The sequence below is a fragment of the Drosophila navojoa genome, chromosome 3, assembly GCF_054131105.1.
Source record: "Drosophila navojoa isolate 15081-1374.11 chromosome 3, UAZ_NAV_1.0, whole genome shotgun sequence".
In the NCBI taxonomy this organism is placed as follows: domain Eukaryota; kingdom Metazoa; phylum Arthropoda; class Insecta; order Diptera; family Drosophilidae; genus Drosophila; species Drosophila navojoa.
The window spans coordinates 17709553-17728806 of NC_142891.1; the positions used below are offsets into that span (position 1 = coordinate 17709553).

A 19254-nucleotide genomic window follows, 5' to 3' on the forward strand; every position below is an offset into this window, starting at 1 on the left:
TTGATTCCCCGCCCAGTTCCAGAATTGGAGAAACATATTGAAACGAATACGAAAACGAATCTCTATCAATGATATTTTCTTAATTTTTTTATAAATAATGGTTTTAGGTATTATTATTATCATTATTATTAGTGAATTATTTCTTTTGTATAAAGAGTATTATGATATTTATGTAGAGTTCTCCCTCTCTCACTCTCTCTCGGTTGATGGTTAGCATTTGCTCAAATTTAGTTTAATATATATATGACAAGCTGTCGCACTTTTTGCACATGTGTACCTATTAAATTAAGAAACAATAAAACAATGTATTTTACTTACTCTCTATCCAGCAATCTCTACTACTATACACTCGTTATGTTTAAACACATCAAACTATCGAACAAAATATTAACTCAGTGATTTGCTATAGTTTTTCATCCTTAAAAATTACACTATCGAACAAAAAACAAAAGAAAAAAAAAAACTGTGACCAAAAGGTTGTAAAAAATTAATCTTACTACACAGCTTTAAATTTGTAACTCTCATTTTTTTATTGTTTTATATATATATATTTTTTTATGTAAATATATACGGTAGTCGCTCGACAAAACTTTTTAGAAATTGACAAATATACAAACATATATTGTATATTTTTAAATAGAATAAAATGTATGTCTTTTTTCGTATTCATATCAGAGCGACTATTGTATTTTGTTTTTATTTAATTTTTTTTAATTATTTTTATATTTGCGTTAAAGAAAAAAATGTAGTGAAATTTTTAGAACTGAAATTGTAATTATACTGATGATATTTACATACGAATTATTTTGTACCAACGTACGTCTCCCATTTTGCAATATATATATTTAATTATTATATATTACGGATATATTGTGTATTATTTTGTATTTATATATATGTATATGTATTTTTATACCGATTAGTTTTCGTTTTTCGTGTTTCAAAATAAAGTTATGATGATAATTCATATAAAAAAGTCGTTCTGTGTCCATTTTCTTTCATTGTGCAAACAAATAATTTTATTGATTAAATAGTTTTTAGGTGATAAATATATAAGTTTATGCATAGATATATGCTAATTAGTGGATAGCAAAAATTGAACCCTATTTTGTGTTCAATCGGCATCCATTTAAATATGATGAGAACTGCATTTAAAATTAACTAGAGCTGGTTGTGGTGGGCAAGGTGCCTAGCACATCTTCAATGAAGTTATCTGGCTGCTCGATTAGATTGAGAAGACCTAGGAAAAAAGGATGTGATGTTTATGAATTGAATATTTGATAAGTGGATTATTCTTGGGGAATGCCAACTTACCTGCCACATCACAGAACTCGGCAAACGAGGTGCACGGCAAAAACTCATCCGTCAGCGTTTGCAGTATGCTATCCGTTGACTTAAGCATGGCCTCGTCGTTCTTGCGTATGTATTCAAATAGGGATGTGGGCCAGTCCTCCTCCTTGACGGTGCTCACCGTCTTAAAGAGCGTATTGTAGATCATATCGACAAGTGCCCACATCATAAGGAACGGCTTATATACACTATATTCTTTGGCCTGTCGATCTGCCGGCGATAGCAACGCCTTGCACAACACCGACGGTGAAACGTGACGTGCCTGGGCCACAGCCACCAGACGCTTCAGGTGCGCCAGCTTGTACTTGTTCCACAATTCACGACTGTGCAGCGACAACGATATGGTCAACATGTAGAGCGGTCCATCCACCTCATAGCCACATTCAAGCCACTTTTCCGATGGCGCAGCTGTCAAATAGTTAAGCAATGTTTTGCTGTCACGGGCTGCGGAGCGCGAGGAGAGCAGCAAATAAACTGCATAGAAAAGCAGGTACGGCACAAAGTGCATATTTGATTGTGGACCACCGCCGCCAGCGTCGTCATGGAAGCTACGCTCCCATGCAAAACGCACCAGCAACAGCTTCAGATCGTGCACACTGCTCGTGTACGAGATGTCGCAGCGCTGAGTGCTCTCCTGCATGTAGCTGCTGTGTCGCGTCATGCAGCCAGAGAAGGCTGCCTCCCCGACAGCCGGACCCCAGAGTGGGAGCAGTCCGTTGCAACGAGTATTGGCATTTTGCAGGCTTGCACGCTCCCATTCATCGCGACCGCGCGTCAAGCGTATGGCTGATGTATGACAGTCCACGTGCACCACATTGAAGTGCGTCACGGTGGTGTAGCCAATTGTCTTGCGTGACTTTAATTCAAATTCCTCGACATTGCAGCGTTTGGTGAATGTATAGATGCCCAGCACCTTCTCTGGCTGGCAGGCGTAGCCCTCACGACAAATGAAGCAGGTGAGTCCTGTCTCGTCGCGCAGCTTCTCGATCTTCTGCAGTATGGAACCCTTGGCCGTCACCTGACCCTTTTCATTGGTTCGCATGCCCAGGGCATCCAGTTGTTTCTCACGCGTCGCCATTGCCAGACGTTTCTTCTCGGCACGTGTAAAGTCGCGCACCTGTTGGACACGCGATGCCGTTGCCGCATCTGTGCTGAGCGCTTCGAGCAGATTTTCGGCCAAACTGCCGACATGCTCATCGCTAGAAACCTGCTCCAGGCGATGTATAATCGGTATAATGTCCTTGCTAATGGCCAGCTGGGTGGCCTCATGATGATTGGCCAGGCCGGTGAGGAAGCGCAAAATGTATTTCAAGCTCGGGCGCGAAATGAACTCCTTAAGCTCATCGGAGTCCGTGCGCAGCAATGTGGGCTTAACGCATGGTGCATGCTCCGTGATATAAGCCAAAGCGCTCTCCACAATGCCCAGACTAACGATATAGTCCTTCAGAGTGCCGCCAATGCAATTGTGCTCAATTTGGTTTGTTAGCACGCAGAATAGCTCCAATTTGAATTCCTCCTCGGTGGTGCGCTCGTTGTCAAAGCGATTGAAGTCAAGAGTGTGCTGCAGTAATGAAACAGGAATTACAATTATACAATTGAGTAGGAGACAACCAAGGACAGAACCTACCTTGAAGTGCTCGCAGAGCAGCGCCATTTTGACCTCGTTGCCGTAGACGAGAGCCGCCAGGACACGTATGAGATGACGCAGCACTGATGGATTATTGCGCACATTCGGGCAGTCGGTGCAGGAGATCAGAGCGCTCACATACTCGGGCCCGCCAAAGGTTAGCGAGAACTGCAGAAAAGAGTCGAGCGTGTCACTGGCCGCCTTGGACAGTATGGTCTCCATAATTTCGAGCAGCTGCTCGGTTACAGCCGACTGTATGGAATCGTTTTCCGATTGCAAGCACATTTGGAGCACCTTTAGCAGTGTATTGATGGCGCCCACCTCGGGCTGGCAGAGCACCTCCTGGCAGCGACGCACCTTCACACAGATGAGGAACAGCTTGAGCAGCACTTGAATCAGTTCGCGTTGGCGCGAGATGCGCTGCAGGCTGCCAATCCGCTCGAGCATCACACGCAGCCCATTGCAATCGGCCAGCACGTTGGCCATGCGGTACAGCTGTTCGGTGTCCACCTGCTCTTGGCTCTTGTTGTTCAGCGTCTCCACAAACTCCTCGGTGGCATCGCCCAAGAGGCCGCGCATGCGGTACACAATGCGCATGGCATCACGATCCCCACCCTCGGCTAGCCACACCTTCTTGTAGACATCCTTTACAGGCAGATCCAAGCTGATTATCTTGTTGTTCACTAACAGCTCCATGCCATTGTCGTCCTCCAGTAGAGCGATAAGTTCACAGTCAGTACAGATTTTATTTTTGACATCACGCATCAGCGGACCCAAACCCACCTCGCTGGAGGGGTATGGATTGCCAAGCATGCGTCCCTGCAGGAAATCTTCCTGCTGTGGATCCTTCTCCAGCGTCATGTAGAACTCGCTCTCATCGTGCTCCTCGGGATGTATTATCGAGTAGAGACGTTCGAATATGAACACCGGTGTCTTGATATCATTCATGCGAGTCTTTTCTACGGTGTCAATCAGAATTTCCATAAAAGCGCGCGTCTCCTCCTCAGTGCCGCTCGTCATCTCCTCAAGCATTTCCAAGAGCTTCTCCTGGGCATCGTCGATCAAGCGTGTACGCTGCACAACCAGGCTGCGCAAAGCCAGATAGCTCTCTAACACGGGACCCAACAGACGAGTCTTGTAGGTGCGCCGAATGTTGGGACACTCCAGGAACAACCAGAGTAGCTCCACATACTGACGCAACGCATAGCCCAGTGAGAGATCCGAGGACAATGAATGCTCCTCCATGCGATGTATTTTGCCAATTTCCACCGCCAAAAGCTGCGAGATTTCGCCCAGAACTCCGCGCAGCACCAGATACTGCAGCCAAGGCGTCTCAGTGGCTACACTGCGATACAAGTTTAAGTACTCGGCACTGGCCTCGCCTGCTTCGCCAACATGTCGCAGGAAGCCTGTGAGCATATTGAGCGCCTGCTGCTTCCGTTCATCGGTACGGCACAGGCCGCTAAGCAGCGAGCAGGCCAACTGGCGACCGAATCTAGAATTGGCATTGAAGAGCAGAGGCTGAATCCACTTGGCATTGAATACCAGCGGCTTGATCACTTTCTCCTTGTCCAGCACCTGTTGACGCCAGCGATGTCCATACTTCTCGCTCAAGAAGGCGGCACGGACCTCAGCACGACGTCCGGCCTTAGATGGTGCATCGCCCACCTGAGACTGCTGCTTGTTGCTGGTGTTGTTGTTGCTGCTGCTGCGCTGCGGCTGTTTACCACCTTCCTGCCGTTGATATTTGTTTGCGGGCATGCGACTGCACCAAGCGTTATAATCATGATTACGATCGCAGCTAAGCCAGGCGCGATAATCAATGGTGTTGCCGTCCAGTAGCTTAATGCTGCACAGCTCCGTTGGACCCAATGGCTGCTGTTGTTGCTGCTGTTGTTGTTGTTGCGGCTGCTGCTGCTGTTGCTGCTGTGGCTGATTGTTGTTGTTGTTGTTCTTGTTGCCAGTGCTAGGCAATGCAGGGCAAATCAAGTTCTGCATGATGCGCAAGCAAGGATGCAGCACGGATGTCACAGGACCACGAGGCAGACTGAAAGAGAGAGAGATAATTTGTAATGTAATACATAATTTAAACTGGAATAGATGAATTCCATAATCTCTTCGTTCACCCACCGACAGTTGCTAATGAATAGCTCAAAGATAACCTTCAGCTTGTACTCCCAGCAGACATCATCCTGCCCGAGCAGCACCTCCAGCAACGTCATTTCCTGATGCACAGCCGCCTCCAAACTGATCAAAGGTATAGCGCCCATTAGGGCATTCTTGACACGCGTCGTGACCAGCTGCAGCAGATGCATGCACGCCTCGGCATTGTCTTTGGTCAACACAACCAGCAGATTGCGCACCTCTTCCTGGATTTGCGGAGTGCCGCGTCGCAAATTATGCTCGGCCAACTCACTGACCAAGCCCTGGCTATACAGGCCCACACGACAATCGTAGTTGTAGGCCATAGCCCGCAGGAGGGTCAGACACTGTTCCGTGGAGGCCAAGGCGCAGCCATAGCAACGATTTGTAGTGTGATTGGCTTCAATGCCAGACGGCATGCTAGCCGCCGGCTGATCCTGTTGTTGACGGTCATAGGCAACCAGTTCACTGAAGGAAATCGATTATCATTATATGGTTTATATATTAAATATCGATAGCAAACTCACCTGCGACAGGCCTTAACCTTCTGTACAATCTTGCTGAGCTCTTCGAAGCTGGTGCGCGACTCCACACAATATTTCTGGGCGAGTAGCTGGATGATCTTGTTTACCTGCGAGGTGCTATGCACACTGCCCATATTGTCCTCGACTAGGCGATCGCTGCTGCGATGCTCGGCCACCTTTTGGATGAGTAGCTCGAGCATCTGTTTGTTGGTCAGCAGCTGGCGATAGATGCGATCGGCGCGCTCCAGCGAGCTATGTATTAGCTGTACGGTCTTCGCACGATCCTCGGCCGACTCGATCGGATCCACAGCGCAACAGACCCGCGCATACATGCTAAAGTCAAATTTGGCATACTTACAGAAACCACAGGAGTGGCACAAGAATGGATCCTTCTCGTCGTAGTTGATGGCACGGCACTTGTGGCATTGGAACACGTTCTCACCACAATTGCCACAGACTCCTGGATACGCCGGCACCGCAGCACTGCAGCGTGGACACTGCAGATTCTCACTGGAACCGCTGACCGTCTCGTAAAAGTCCGCAAATTCGATCATCAGATTACACGCAGTGATTGGCAGAGGGAAATCAATCTTGAGCTCCGTTTGCCCCGATTGCAGCGAGACGGAGCGAGCCTTGTGCCACAGCGCTGGACGATTCTTAAGCTCGACGACGGCCTGCACACTGCGATTGTTGTAGTACACGTTGATAGTGCGCACCATCTTTGAGCGCTTGAGATCGGCAATGCGCACAATCAACTTCGAGATGGTGTGACACTGCACCAGTTTATAGATCATGGTAGTGGTTGTATATTTAGAGTCCGACTTGACCGATGGCAGCTTTATGTTGGCCATGGGCACTTCGGGGTTGTTGCATACCAGACAGGGCTCTGACTCGAGGTAGTAGCCATTAACCTGAAATAAGACATTGATTAATTTTCCACGTTCGCTTTGATGTATTTGATTACAAACTCACCTGCAATATGGACTCCAGTGTGGTATAGATGGGTGCATTTGGATGCTTGCAGAGCAGCTCATTTTGTTGCCGCAGCACCTCAACTGCTCGAGACACAAACTCCGGCAAACGATCCGTAATGCTCCTAGTGCTCAACGTTAGATATCCCAGTAGATCCACAAATTGAGCGGTTCGGCGACCATAGCTTGGCACCAAAGGCCACAGATTCCAGAAGATGTTCAACAACTTCTCGCGCTGACGTTCGTTCGCGTGCTCGAAGAGACCCGTCATAAAGGAGTGCGCCTGCCAGCGCAACTGACTCACATTGTTCTCCAGCAAGAAGATGCGCACAAAGCGTATGATGAGCGCATCGCTGGCATAGCGAAAGATCTGATGGACAAATGTGCTGCACTGAGCCGGATCGAATTTCGAGTAGTATGCAGTATCCGTATCCTCGCTCTTCTCACGCTCACCGCGCAGCTTGCTGCTGGTGGAGACTGGCTGCGATTGCTGCTGCTGCTGTTTGACGCCAGCCATGGCCTGTGGTATATTGCAAACGGCAGCTTGTAGTAGTTGTATAATAATGGGTGAGACGCCATCGTCTAGCTGATAGCAGGCAATCTCCATTAGCATGGCCAAGGCATCCTCATGAACCACACAGAACTTTTGCCAGTTGCCGGTGCGCATTTGGCTAATCTCTTGACAGGTGCGCAAATGTTCGGTTAGCTCCACCAAGGCATCATAGCTGAGCATGGGCGGATTGGCATTATAAGGAGCACCGTTCTGGAATAGGTTAAGATAGCATTAGATATAGCTTATACAGAAATTATACCGCTTACCTTTGTGCTCACAATGTTGCAGACGCGTTTCACCACACGGAAATGTGCATCTAAGGAATGTCCGTCTCGGTACATGCGGAACTTCTCCTTGCTGCCACAGATGTACATCAGCAGCTTGCGCACCTGGCGACGCAGCAGCGCATTCAGATTGAGCATCATATATTCGCAGAGTGTAAAGGTCATCGCCTCACAGAAGCCGCTGTCATAGTTATCGGGATGGGCGCTGCTCAGACGCAGAATTTGATAGGGCAGACGCACAATAATTTCGGTGAGCAGCGCATCGTATGACTCAAATATGTCCGGATAGTTTTTCAAATAGTTATGCGGTATCAAAATCGATATATCCGGCTTAGGTCCGTGCTTAATGGGCTTCAGTAGCTGTCCTGCTGTGCCCGATCCGCTGGCATTGCCTCCAACCGGCTGGGCGATGCCAGAGCCGCCGGCAGCATAGGGATCGCCCAGCACTTGCTTCCAGTGCACCAACAGTGTATTGAGTGCCTCAAGTGCATAGACAAATGCACCTCGTTTGCTCAACACATTCGCCGTGGTGCTGGCCACAAAAGAACTGTTATCCTTGAACTGATGTGGCGGCGAAGTGGTGCCCGTTTGCTTCGACTTGGTCTTGCCCATCATAACACCAAACAGCGAAAGTAGTGCGAGACGTACCTCATTGCCCGGACACTTGGTTTCCATCTGCAAGCGGAGGCATTTGTAAAAGGAGTCTGGCATATTATTATATCAGAATTTACTTACCTTGGTGGCCACGCCCCGCTTGCCAATCTCGACGTAGTCAACAAGCGCGCTGAGCAGATCATGCAGCACCTGCTGATCCCTTTCATTGTTGCCATTCAAGTCTGTGGTCAGCATCAAAATCACCTGAATAAGCGGTATGGCCTGCAGGCCATTGCACATATCGAATGTGCTCACGTGCTCGATAATGCTCTCCAGCACAGCAATCCTGATAATAATTGAATCGTTGAATTATTAGTTAGATTATAGATAAATTTTATATAATTTATGGAGACTGTCACGACTTATAATATAAGAAGAGACTAAAGCTTCCTAGACTCACCTCAAATCGTGTAGCTTGCTCAGCTTCTCATCCTCGTTGATCTCGTTGTCCTCGCTGCTGCTCATGGCGCTCAATGCTGCGACACAGCCGCTGCTTGTGCCCGGCTGTTCCTGCTCCTGATCCTTGCTCTGGCGCGGCGGCGAGGCATTAGCGTGATCACCAAAATTGCTGCTGCGCGCCGAAGTGCCGCCAATGCTTTCGACCCCACTGCCGCCGCTCTCGGAGCCACCGCTGCCCGCTGGCTCGGCGGGCGAGGTGCGCAGCGTAGACCCATCGGTGGCCACATTGGAGCCTTCATCATCATCCGATCCAGCTGTATCGCCACTAGCCGCTGCATTTGCAGTAGCCGCTGCTGCCAGGCGTATGCCCTGCAGGTTGGCCAAGCCCTGTTGCAGGGATTGCAGTGCATTCGCATCGCCGCCATGTTGCTGCAGGCTCAGCGCAATGGCGATATCCATAATTGCCTCGTCGTCGGCATCTTCGGGCAGACCGAGCGGGCGCGGAAAGCCACCGCCCATTAACGCTTCCAGATTGAGCAGCTGCTGCTGCAGTTGTTGTTGTTGCTGATTAACGCCTGGTGGATCCGCCTCGAGCAGTGCGTTGGCCTCACCACCAACCACAGCGGATGCATCCACAGCAGCTGCAGCTGCCTCCTCAATTATGTCACTGGCCGCCTGCGAAGCGGCACCCTGCAAAGCACTCAAATTACTGCTGCTGATGGCCGAAGCCGATGGCGTGGGTGTGGAACAGGCTGGCGGCGTCGTCGCAATGGCCACCTTCCTACGCTTGATGCGTGGACTGAGCAGTAGGATGAGCGCTTCCTTGGCACTGTGGCTAATGACGCTCGCATCATGCTTGAGCAGGTCAATGAAGTACTTGGTCATGCGGCCAACTTGACTGGCATCGGCCAGGGCAAATCCATACATGATCTCCACCAGGCAGTGGACAATCGTCTCCGGCTGGCATAGACCGCGTCGCACGATATTCGTTGGCTCGTCCAGAGCTGAGGTGACCTTATGCAGCTCCAACACAATGGCCATCAGAGCGGGCACAATGTCGTAGTTACACTCGGCGCAGATCTTGGCCAGCGACTGCGGCCGGGCATTGGCGATGCCACGGACGAGCAGTATAAGGCGGTAAAATGCCTCCGGATCGATATCCAGCAACGTGTCCAGTTGGGTTAGCTTCGGCAGCATTGCCTGCAGTTCGCTGTGCACGAATTGCAGTAAAACACTATCCTTGTAGGCATGATACGAGCCACGACTGCCGTACAGAGTGGCCAGCACATAACGAGCCTGGGTCTGCACGGGATTCGGTGTGGGCAGCAGCAACAAGGCGCTGGCTGTCTTGACCGCCTTCTGGCGCATAGCCACAGCCACGGCGCCTCCGTTGCCGAGCAAGTGCAGGGCACAGTCGAGCACCTCGAGCAGGTGGGTGCACATGCGGTCCAGTTGAGTGATGCAATTGAAGCCCTCACCAAAGTTGGCCGAGCTGGCCGGCGAGGCAACCGCTGTGGCCGCACTGGCGCCGCCTGCTGTAGCCGGCAGCTCCTCGCTATCGTCTGGCCAGCCGACGAGCTCCTTGGACTTGCCATATACCTCAATGCAATCGAGCAGGGTTACATGTTCCGGATCCTGTGACTTGGAAAAGCACACCTTCAGCACCTTATCCGACTGTAGCATCTCCTCACGCGTCAGTGGTATATCGAACCAGCGGGCGCGTCGCACGGGCGTCGGAATAGTCCTGCCCAATATGGTCACCGACTGCGGAGCTCGCTGAGCGTCCTGTGTGCCCAGCAGGACGCGTATGCCAACGATAACCACATTCGGATCATTGTTCAGCACCTCCAGCGTGAATCCATTGGCTCGAGTACTGGCCACAAACATGCCCGTGGAGAAGAGACGAGTCTTTAGCTTTTGCTTATTGTATATCTGAAGCAGATCATTTCCACCGAATTCCACGTCGGCCAGCATGTTGCAGTGCTCGAAGAAGTCAATGGGAAAAACGGGCACTCCACCCGACGTCAACTGTTTCTGCTGGCCACCAGCGACGCCACCTCCAACACCACCACCCGATTTACGTGGCAACTTGTTGGGCTTGCTCAACTTCGGACTGCCAGCGGACAGAGAGCTGGCACTTTTGGCCAGCAACGTGGCTGAGTAGAGCTGATTGCCCAGCGGCTGGACGCGTGGCGATAGCCAAAAGCTGGTCAACTCCGGCTGGGCAGAGAATATGCGCAGGCTGCCATCCTCGCAGAGCAGTAGCAGCGTTGTCTTCTCTGTGCCGGCCACAGAGTGACGTATGCCGACCACATCCATGATGCGTGACTTGGCCGACTGAGCCTTGATCTCCTGCATGTATATCAATTCCGGGGTAAGCATCAATATGATTGGATTGTTAGACGTTTGCATGTTAGCGTATATAAGTCCGGGATGGCCGGCTACTTCAGTCCACTGAACCAGTGGCTGCAATGGGCCTTTCGAAGAGGATTTGCTAACAGCCGAATTCGTATCCAGATGGTAGATGCCCTTAACGCCTTGATTGACATTTGTCAAAGGAGATACAAAGCTACGGCCCGATGCGTAGCTGTAGAAGAGCAATTGAAGCGAGTGTGAATAATAGATGGAGACGCCGCCGCCGCCAACCTGTCCATTCACATCCTTGATATGGTGATGGCTCAACTCCAGTGTATTAGTCACATAGAAATCTCCGTGCACGGCCAGACTCTGTTCGTCCAGGGTCTGGTAATAGATATAGCCACTGCTGGCGAAGGTCAGCATATAGTAGGCGCCCTCCTGATAGATGAAAGTGCAGTCCCGTATCTTTCCAACCGCCACAAGGTAGTAGTACTTTGGGCTGTATGTGTCCACGGCCAGGTCGTAGATCTTCACATAATCCGAGGTCACCAACGCGAGCAACGTTTGGGAGCCCGGCAGCCAGACAGCCTTCTTGATGTAATTTCCGTTGTCCAATTGGGGTGTAACAACAATGTGCTCATTGGTGCTGCCGCTGCTGGAGAAGGTCAGCACATGGCACTCCTTCAAGCCACAGACGGCCAAGCAGTCCTCGTTACAGGGATTGGCGGCTAGCGAGAGCACGGTGCACGCAATGGGCGCCGAGCTGAGCTGTGTGAGCGTGAGCTTGCGCTTCGAGGCATCCGCTTGCTTTAGCAGAGCAGACAGCTGCAAAATGGTCACCTTTCCCTTCTCATGAGATACGGCTAGTTGCTGACGTCTGCCATGTGGCGAGGACAGACAGCAGAAGGCGACGCGTCTCACGACACCCGACGATATCAGATGCTTAATGGTCTGTCCCTGATCGCCCGAGTAGTTCATGCGCACGTTCTCAAAAGCGCCCTCCTGGGATCCCAGAGTAGCAAACATTAGCTGATCAGTGATCTGAAATTAATGAGAGGAGGATGTTATGAATACGGATTCATATTCAAATTATCATATATTACTCACCTGGAAACTCTGATCCAGTTGATGCAGTCGCTCCAGTGCAACTGTTGCACGCTTGTGACAGCCCACAATCGAGTAGAGCGTGCAATTCTCCCGTATGGAAGGCATCAGAACATCAAAGTACTCGAGAATGCAGCGCACAACGAGCAGCCATTGATCCGGATGCTGCAGTGCCTCACGATGCGGCTCCAGCAGCTTGCCCAGCAACGCGATGCGCTCATTGCTCAGTGAATCTTTGCGTATCTGTGTGGGCGGCGACTGGAGCTTCTTGCCCGCCGCCAAGAGGCTCATATGAGCCGAGACATAGCCATCGCGTGAATCGCAGCCGCTAGTGGGCTGACGGCGACTCAAAGCTTGACACGAGCCATCCTCCTTAGCGCCACAGTCACAGAAGAAATTTCCATACTTGGCGTAGCTGACATCGTGACCTTTGTGGCAGACGCGGGCGCAGACGGAGCAAACACCCACGGTGTTGATCATGTTGCAGGTGTGACAATGATACCAATGCTGGTTCATAAACTCCTTCTGTGTTTGCGAAAATGTGCATAGTTTATTGTTGAGCGTATCCTCATCGGAGTCGTCTAGCAGTGAGTCCTGTTCCTGCTGCTCATCGACAAGTTCATCGTATAGCTCATCGATGTCTGATTGCAGCTCATCATCCCACGGGGGCATGTGTTGCCGACTGCCTCGATAGCCAATGCCTTGCAGCAGTTCGCTCAGGTAACGCAGCAGAGCACTCACGTTCTCAGCATGGCGCAACTGCAGCTTGGCCAGCTCCAGCTTGGCCAACTCCAGCCAGAGCAACGTGGTATTGAACAGCGCCACATGTCCACGTGCCGGCGATGCATCAGCTAGCGTTATCATGATCTGCAGCACATCAGCAAAATCGCATCCATCCTGCGGCGGCGTTATCAATGTCTGTCCCAACTGCAGCAGGGCCTGGAACAGGGGCGGAGCCAACTGTGCCGCTGCTGGCTGCTCGCGCACCAGCGACTTCACAAAGCTCAGCAATAAAGCTCCATTGCGGGGCTGGGTTCCGTTGTTCTGTTGATCGCATGCCTGCGATGAATCCTCCGATTGATTGTTGGGCTGATTATTGCCCTGCCACAGACTCAAAATCTGAGATGTATTCGGCGCTGCATTGCCGGCACCTCCACAATCAAAATCTATATCCATGGCATCCAGCTGATCCGAAATACTCGGCATGGCCGATACTGTAGCCATATTCGTTGGTGTTTGGGCGTTGCTGCTGGAGCTGCTCGAGGGCTGAATCACGCTGGTCAGGAGCTTGCACGAGGCCTCGCAGCTGCTATTGTTGGCCACCACATTTGGCCCATAGATGATGTGGGCCAGCCACAGCTTGAGGCGGGCCACATCCACGTTTGCCAGTTCACCAAAGCATTCAACCAATTCCTCGTGCAGAAAATGTGCATCCGGTCCAGCTGCATGCTCGAACAGACGCTCCACAAACTGCAGCATCTTGCGCGCATAGCTCAAGGGCAAGGTAGTGCCCGTAAAGGAGAGTAATAATGTGGTCAAGCTACCAGCACGCTGCTCCTTAAAGAACTGCCGCATCGCCTGCACAGCGGTGGGCACATCCAGCATTTTGATCATTGTCTTCAGAACGGCAAACAACATGGATTCATTGAAGACAGCGCGCTGTTCCTGCTCCGCAACAACAGCTCCAGTCGCGGGCTGTTTCAGCTCGGCAGCAAAGTCAATCAGCATGTGATAACAGTGTCCGATCATATGCTCGAAGAGCAGCTGCTTATGCGCCTCGTTGGTCAGGCCATGCAGAATCTCGCGCAGGCACTGCTCGCTCTGGCTCTGCAGGTAATCGGTGCGCATGTCCATCATGGAGGCAATGAGCATCGGCTTCAGCTGCGCTTCCACATCTCCAAAGTTCGTGCAGAAGGACAATAGAAGCTCAATCAGATGCAAAATGGACTTCAAGCAATGTTTCAGCGTATGAAGCGTGGTGTAAGTCGAGGATTTGGTTAGCTCTGTGATGTGTGCATCTATCACATTCAATGTGTACGGTTCCACAGGATGCTGTTTGCCATTGAAGGCATCGTCGTTGACTAACAGACACTTGGGCCACTCATTCGCTATGAGCTGCTTATCCTCGTTGGGCAGCAGCTTGAGGAAGGCAGCGTGAAGCTCCAGCATAATGGCTGGCTTATCGCTCACCACAGGCACGATCAGATTGAGAGCCTGCTCCGGTGTGCTGCTGGACAGCTGTTTCAGCATCTGAGCCTTCACAATATTCGAGAGTAGTGAGTACGACTCCATGAGTTTGACCAGCAGCTCGTTGCTCAACTTTGTGCGCTCGAGCAGTTCACCTGGCGTGAGTATGCTGTCCTCTGTTAGCTTCGATTGCTGCTCGTCGATGGACTCGCTCGAGGAGTAAACCTCCGGATCGGTGGCTACGCTCGAATTCTCACGTTCGCGACTCTCTGAAGTAATGCTGTCGCTGTCGCTCTCCTTGCGGTGTAGTTTGTAGCCTTCCTTGTCTGCCCATGCCACAGCCTGCATGTGAGCAATGAGTGCATCGAAGAGGATTAAATCAGATAGACGAGGATTCGGTGAAGCTAAGCAGTAAATGAAATATATGAAATATTATTAATAAATATAATATAATATTAATATACCCTTGCTTAGTTGCTGGTTGAAGACTTCGACGCCCAGCGTTGTCTGCTTAAGGCTGTAGCGTATATCTGCTGTGCGATCGCCCACCTGCGCCCACAAAGACTCCGCGTACTGGGTGTACATGCCCTGTTTGATGAGGCTGTTGACCACCAGATAGTGCGAGCTGGCCAATGGGCAGCGTATGCTCCAGAGTAATGAGTGTAAATTGGGCACACGCTCCGTTTTAAGCGACTCCACGTGAGATGTGGATGGCGGCAAGCCAAGCAGTAGCTTCCAGGCAATGCTAAAGCAGTACTGCATGGCGCAGAGATTATGTAGATTGTCCTTATCCTTGGTAAAAGCAGACATATCCGTAATGGCCAATATATCAATGAGTGCATCCACTAGCAATGGATACTTGAGCTTATCCGGCGTGCATAATATAAAATTCCAAGCTAAGCCATCCAATTTGAATTCCTGGGCCCAATAAGGTTTCGAAGAATCACCGGTGACCAAAGAGTAAAAAGTGGGACGAATGCCTATAAGAATGAGAATATATTAGTTATATTAGCTATACATTTTCTATTGTTATTAATTTGAAGTGAAACTTACTTGAGTTCATATCGCCCACAGTGGAATTGCGGAACCTTTCCTCAATATCCTGGCGGCAATAGGATGTCAGTTTGGTTCGACTATTCAGTAAGTCCGTAATTTTTTGCGTATCCGGCATGGTGCTTACACTAAACAGATTCCAGCGCACCTGATCGAGCAGCTCGGGGGGCGCATTATACAAATGCTTCATGAGATACTCGAGGAAGAGCAGCAGCCGCGAGAGTAGCATCATTTGGCTATTGCGAACAGGACGCTCCGCACTGATGCCGCGACAGACATCGGCACAGCGAATGACACCTCCAGCAGTGAGCAGCAATATCGATTTCTTCTGCATCAGATTTAGAGAGTGAAAGAGGAAGAGCAAAAGCTGAGCGTGTTCAATATTCAAGTCCTCGTAGTCAGTATCGCTGGCATTAGCAGACGAGCAAACGCCCTCGACCAGCGTATTAATGAGACGATGCCAGACAGACAAACACGCCGCCTCCTTCTCCTGCGTAGGCTTCAACAAAAGAATCTGCACCAGCACGGACAAAGTGCTGGGATAGACTTGCAGGGGCCAACTGTTGGTATCTGTGGACCATGGTGAAATGGCCAAATGTTGCAGCAGATTCGATTGCAACTGCTCCGAGAGCAACGATGTCGAGATCAAGTTGTGTATATAACGTCCGGCAGCGCCCGAAAACCGAATCATCGCCGATTGCCAATTGGAGCAATTGCCTTCACCGCCACCACCAGCGCCACTTGAATTGCCCCCGGCCTCCTGACGCATAACATCACGATCAAAGTCCTTGATAATATTCGCCATGAGCAGCATTTGCTGATCACTGACGCCTGCCTTCACATAGCGCTGCATGTACGCATGTCGATTGGCCAGGAACTGGTCCAGGAAACAGAATATATCTGCAGCCAAATCCAGATATTCATGTGGTTCATCCAGCCTGGGCACTAGTGCAGATTTTTGTTCTCCGCTGCGCTCCTGAGAGCATGCATTGGCATTATCATCATGAGTTTCGGGCGATAGCGTCTCTTTAAACCAATGGCCCAAATAGCTTTCGCTGTCATCCTCTTCCGAGTTGTCCGAACACGAGAGGGAATCATTGAAATAGGTCGTTGAGTCCGAGTAGCTAATTGGTTCACATTCGGTGCGATCTTTGGCACTGGCACGCTTTAAGGTGCATGCCTTCCGATATGCCACAGTGGCCAAGAAGGTGAATAGTTGATGCAATGTTGCCGTGTTCAAGACACGCACTATGCGCTGCAAAGCTGTGTAATTTTGCAATATATCAAATTGTGCTGGCTCCACGTCCAAGCAGGTGATGGCTCCGGTGCTGCTGGCCGAGCCGCAAGCTGATTCAATTTTTAGGTCATCTATAAGCTCTGAGAGCAGTTTAATGCTATGATTGGCAATGGCTGCATTCAGCTCGCCAAATCCTTGCTGCACCTTGAACAAATTAACACGCGCTATGGGCGTACTGGGTGTGACATTTGATTCGGCAGTGCTGGCTGCACTTTTACCCGTTGATGAGCCGCTGTTGCTGCTGTTACTGGTGCTGCTTCCCGATGCGCCCATGGCGCCTTGAATGCCACTAATAAGAAGCCAGGAGCCATAACACAAATGATTCTGATAGACATGCATGCGTGCGGATGCCTTAAACATCTCTCCAATGCTTGTGTAAATCTCTAGCGCTTTGTTTACGATCGTGCAGGCCTGTTCCTCGAAATCGTCGTGATCTTTGGCCCCAGTTGAAACATTACTGTTGTTGCCGCTGCCCTGGCTAGTTGTTGCCGCAGCAGCTGGCGGTTGCTTCTGTGAACCGCCACTGGCCTGGCACATGCTCAGAACACTGGCTGCTATAGAGGTGAGTACGGCATTGTACAATGCCGCAATGCCGCACATCGATAGCTTTTCAATGCGGCTCGGAGTCAGCGGCTGCAGTGCAATTAGCGAATGCGCCTGCCCCAATATGGACAGATCGGTTAGCATATGGGCCATGGCCGATTTGACCGTGCTAGCCTCCACTTGGGTCAGCGGCAAATATAATGCCTTGCCACCCATAATTGCCTCCTGATATTTCGAGCGATAACGATTAAGTATGGGCAAACAAATTCCGACGTCAAGTAAGGTGTCCACGCCGTTCTGTTCTTGGAAGTATTCAACATTAGCGGCCAGCAGTTGTTCCTATCATAGAGAATAAGCATTAGAAATATATATCAAATTGGACACTAACCAAAGTCGACGAATTTTTTATACAAAAAGTCAATACAAACGCAGATATATGGTTGTACTGCACTAAATATGTACATATGCAAGAATAAAATATCATTGGACTCTTGCTTACTGTGCAATCGCTGATCTCCTCGCTCAATGGCACCCAGGTCATTTTGCCAGGCTCTAGGGGGGCCAATAGCTGTTGCAATATAACCGTCGAAAGATCTGAACGGGAACGTTTTATCTCCGATTTGGGTGATTCCTTTTCAGTGCCAGTAGCGCTACTAGCAACGCTGGAGCTGCTGCTGCCGCCGATGCTCTTGCTGTTCGATTCTGGATATTTGGCGCTTTTTAAGACAGCCGCCACCGCATTATAGTCAAATTGTGTAGGGGAGCCCGCAGCTTGGGTAACGCTCTCGCGACCCTCGCATAACATTTTCAATGCGCCCAGCAGCCATTTAATCTCATACACAGACACCTTTGGCAGTCGGAAGAGTATGAAACGTATGAGCACTGCGCTGGCATCGTGCAATTGGGAAATTTGTGTCTGGCATACTAAGAGAAAGATGTATATAGAGCAAAAATAAATACATAAGTTAAGCTTCAAATATTTATGTAGTAGATACTATTCCAGCTGCGACCTGACTTTTCTTCTGATGCGGTCATAAAAATACTTTTAATAAACTTAATATTTTAAATTTGAAAGGTTCAATGTATATTAATACAACCTATATAATTATTAACATTATATTGAGCGTATTACATTTTTGTGTTCAATATTCAATATTGTATTCAATCAGTAGCACATCTATTTTTGAGACCACAGCTGTGCGTATATATGTATGTATGTACATATGTGTGAATAAATGTACATATGCATGTGTTTGTGTGCATGCACATATTAGATATGTACATACATACATACATATATTCCACGCAGGTATCACATATAAATTAACAATACGCCACATACGTATTCACATAGAACAGACTAAAATAAAAGCAATCTGCATTAGTCATGCGTATATTATTGCTTTTTCTCTAGCATATTCTCTTTTGTTGCAGGCCGAATAGTACAAAAAATCACTACGGAAAGAAAGACAAAAGAGGGCGATACTTACTCGACTTAATTTGCATTAGCTTGTCGGCTGCCAGAGCCGCAAATGCCGTGTAGAATTGTGTATAATTACTTTCATCATCGAAAAACTCATGTTCACTGCAAAAAAAATGAGTTCAAAATATATATTGCATTTGTTTGCAAACTTACAAAAGTTTCGTCATAGCGGGTCGCCATATTTAATTTGCAAGTCACCTTGCAGACAATTTTTCAACTGCGCCATTTGGCCATCAAATTTTGTTTTTAGATATTAATTTCATATGTACTCACCATTTGGTAATTGCTTTTAGTAAATTTGATATTTCATTTTTGTTTAAAGCGCTTGTACGGTTTGATAAAAGCGGTTTTACAACCGAATTCCAATCCGTACCTCCGCTGTGCGCCGACATTTTTCTAACTTTGACGTCCCTTTTCTTTTTTCTTTTCTCGTAGTCGTCTTCTTCTTGTTAAAGTTCGATTGCTTTTGCGATTGTCAGCGGTGCGCTTGCTTTGGTGGACGTTTAGCGGTACTTTGTTGTGGCGTATTCTTTGTTTACGTATATAACGAAAATGGAAGACGTATAATTTTTGGAGACTTGTGTGTGACACACCTTTCGCGCACAGCTGATAGGTAAGTGTTGGCTAACAGATTTGCAAATTTCCACAAAAATTAAATGTTAAATTTATGTAAGTACATTAGATAAAAATCATAACGCGTACAAATAATATAGGAATGATATAGC

General features: G+C 49.1%; 1 protein-coding gene across 1 annotated transcript; it reads right to left on the reverse strand.

Annotated features, from left to right (window-relative positions):
* Positions 1-991: 991 nt before the first annotated feature.
* Positions 992-19213, reverse strand: poe (E3 ubiquitin-protein ligase-like protein poe). Its single transcript, XM_030385487.2, has 15 exons — positions 18803-19213; positions 18537-18631; positions 17546-17970; positions 15207-17385; positions 14618-15133; positions 11970-14557; positions 8506-11903; positions 8187-8391; positions 7434-8126; positions 6616-7377; positions 5647-6554; positions 5108-5587; positions 2978-5024; positions 1315-2911; positions 992-1240 (listed from the first exon to the last, which is right to left on the reverse strand). The coding sequence occupies exons 1-15, from the start codon at positions 18919-18921 to the stop codon at positions 1158-1160; spliced, it is 16095 nt and encodes a 5364-aa protein (XP_030241347.1). The 5' UTR covers positions 18922-19213; the 3' UTR covers positions 992-1157.
* Between the last annotated feature and the right edge of the window lie 41 nt (positions 19214-19254).

Excerpts from the sequence above, each read along its gene's own strand:
- poe (XM_030385487.2), bottom strand. The coding sequence starts at position 18,921 with ATGTCGGCGCACAGCGGAGGTACGGATTGGAATTCGGTTGTAAAACCG. Across the intron at positions 17,386-17,545 it reads AGGAGATCAGCGATTGCACA|GAACAACTGCTGGCCGCTAA; the intron begins GTAAGCAAGAGT and ends TCTCTATGATAG. Across the intron at positions 11,904-11,969 it reads AACTGGATCAGAGTTTCCAG|ATCACTGATCAGCTAATGTT; the intron begins GTGAGTAATATA and ends CATTAATTTCAG.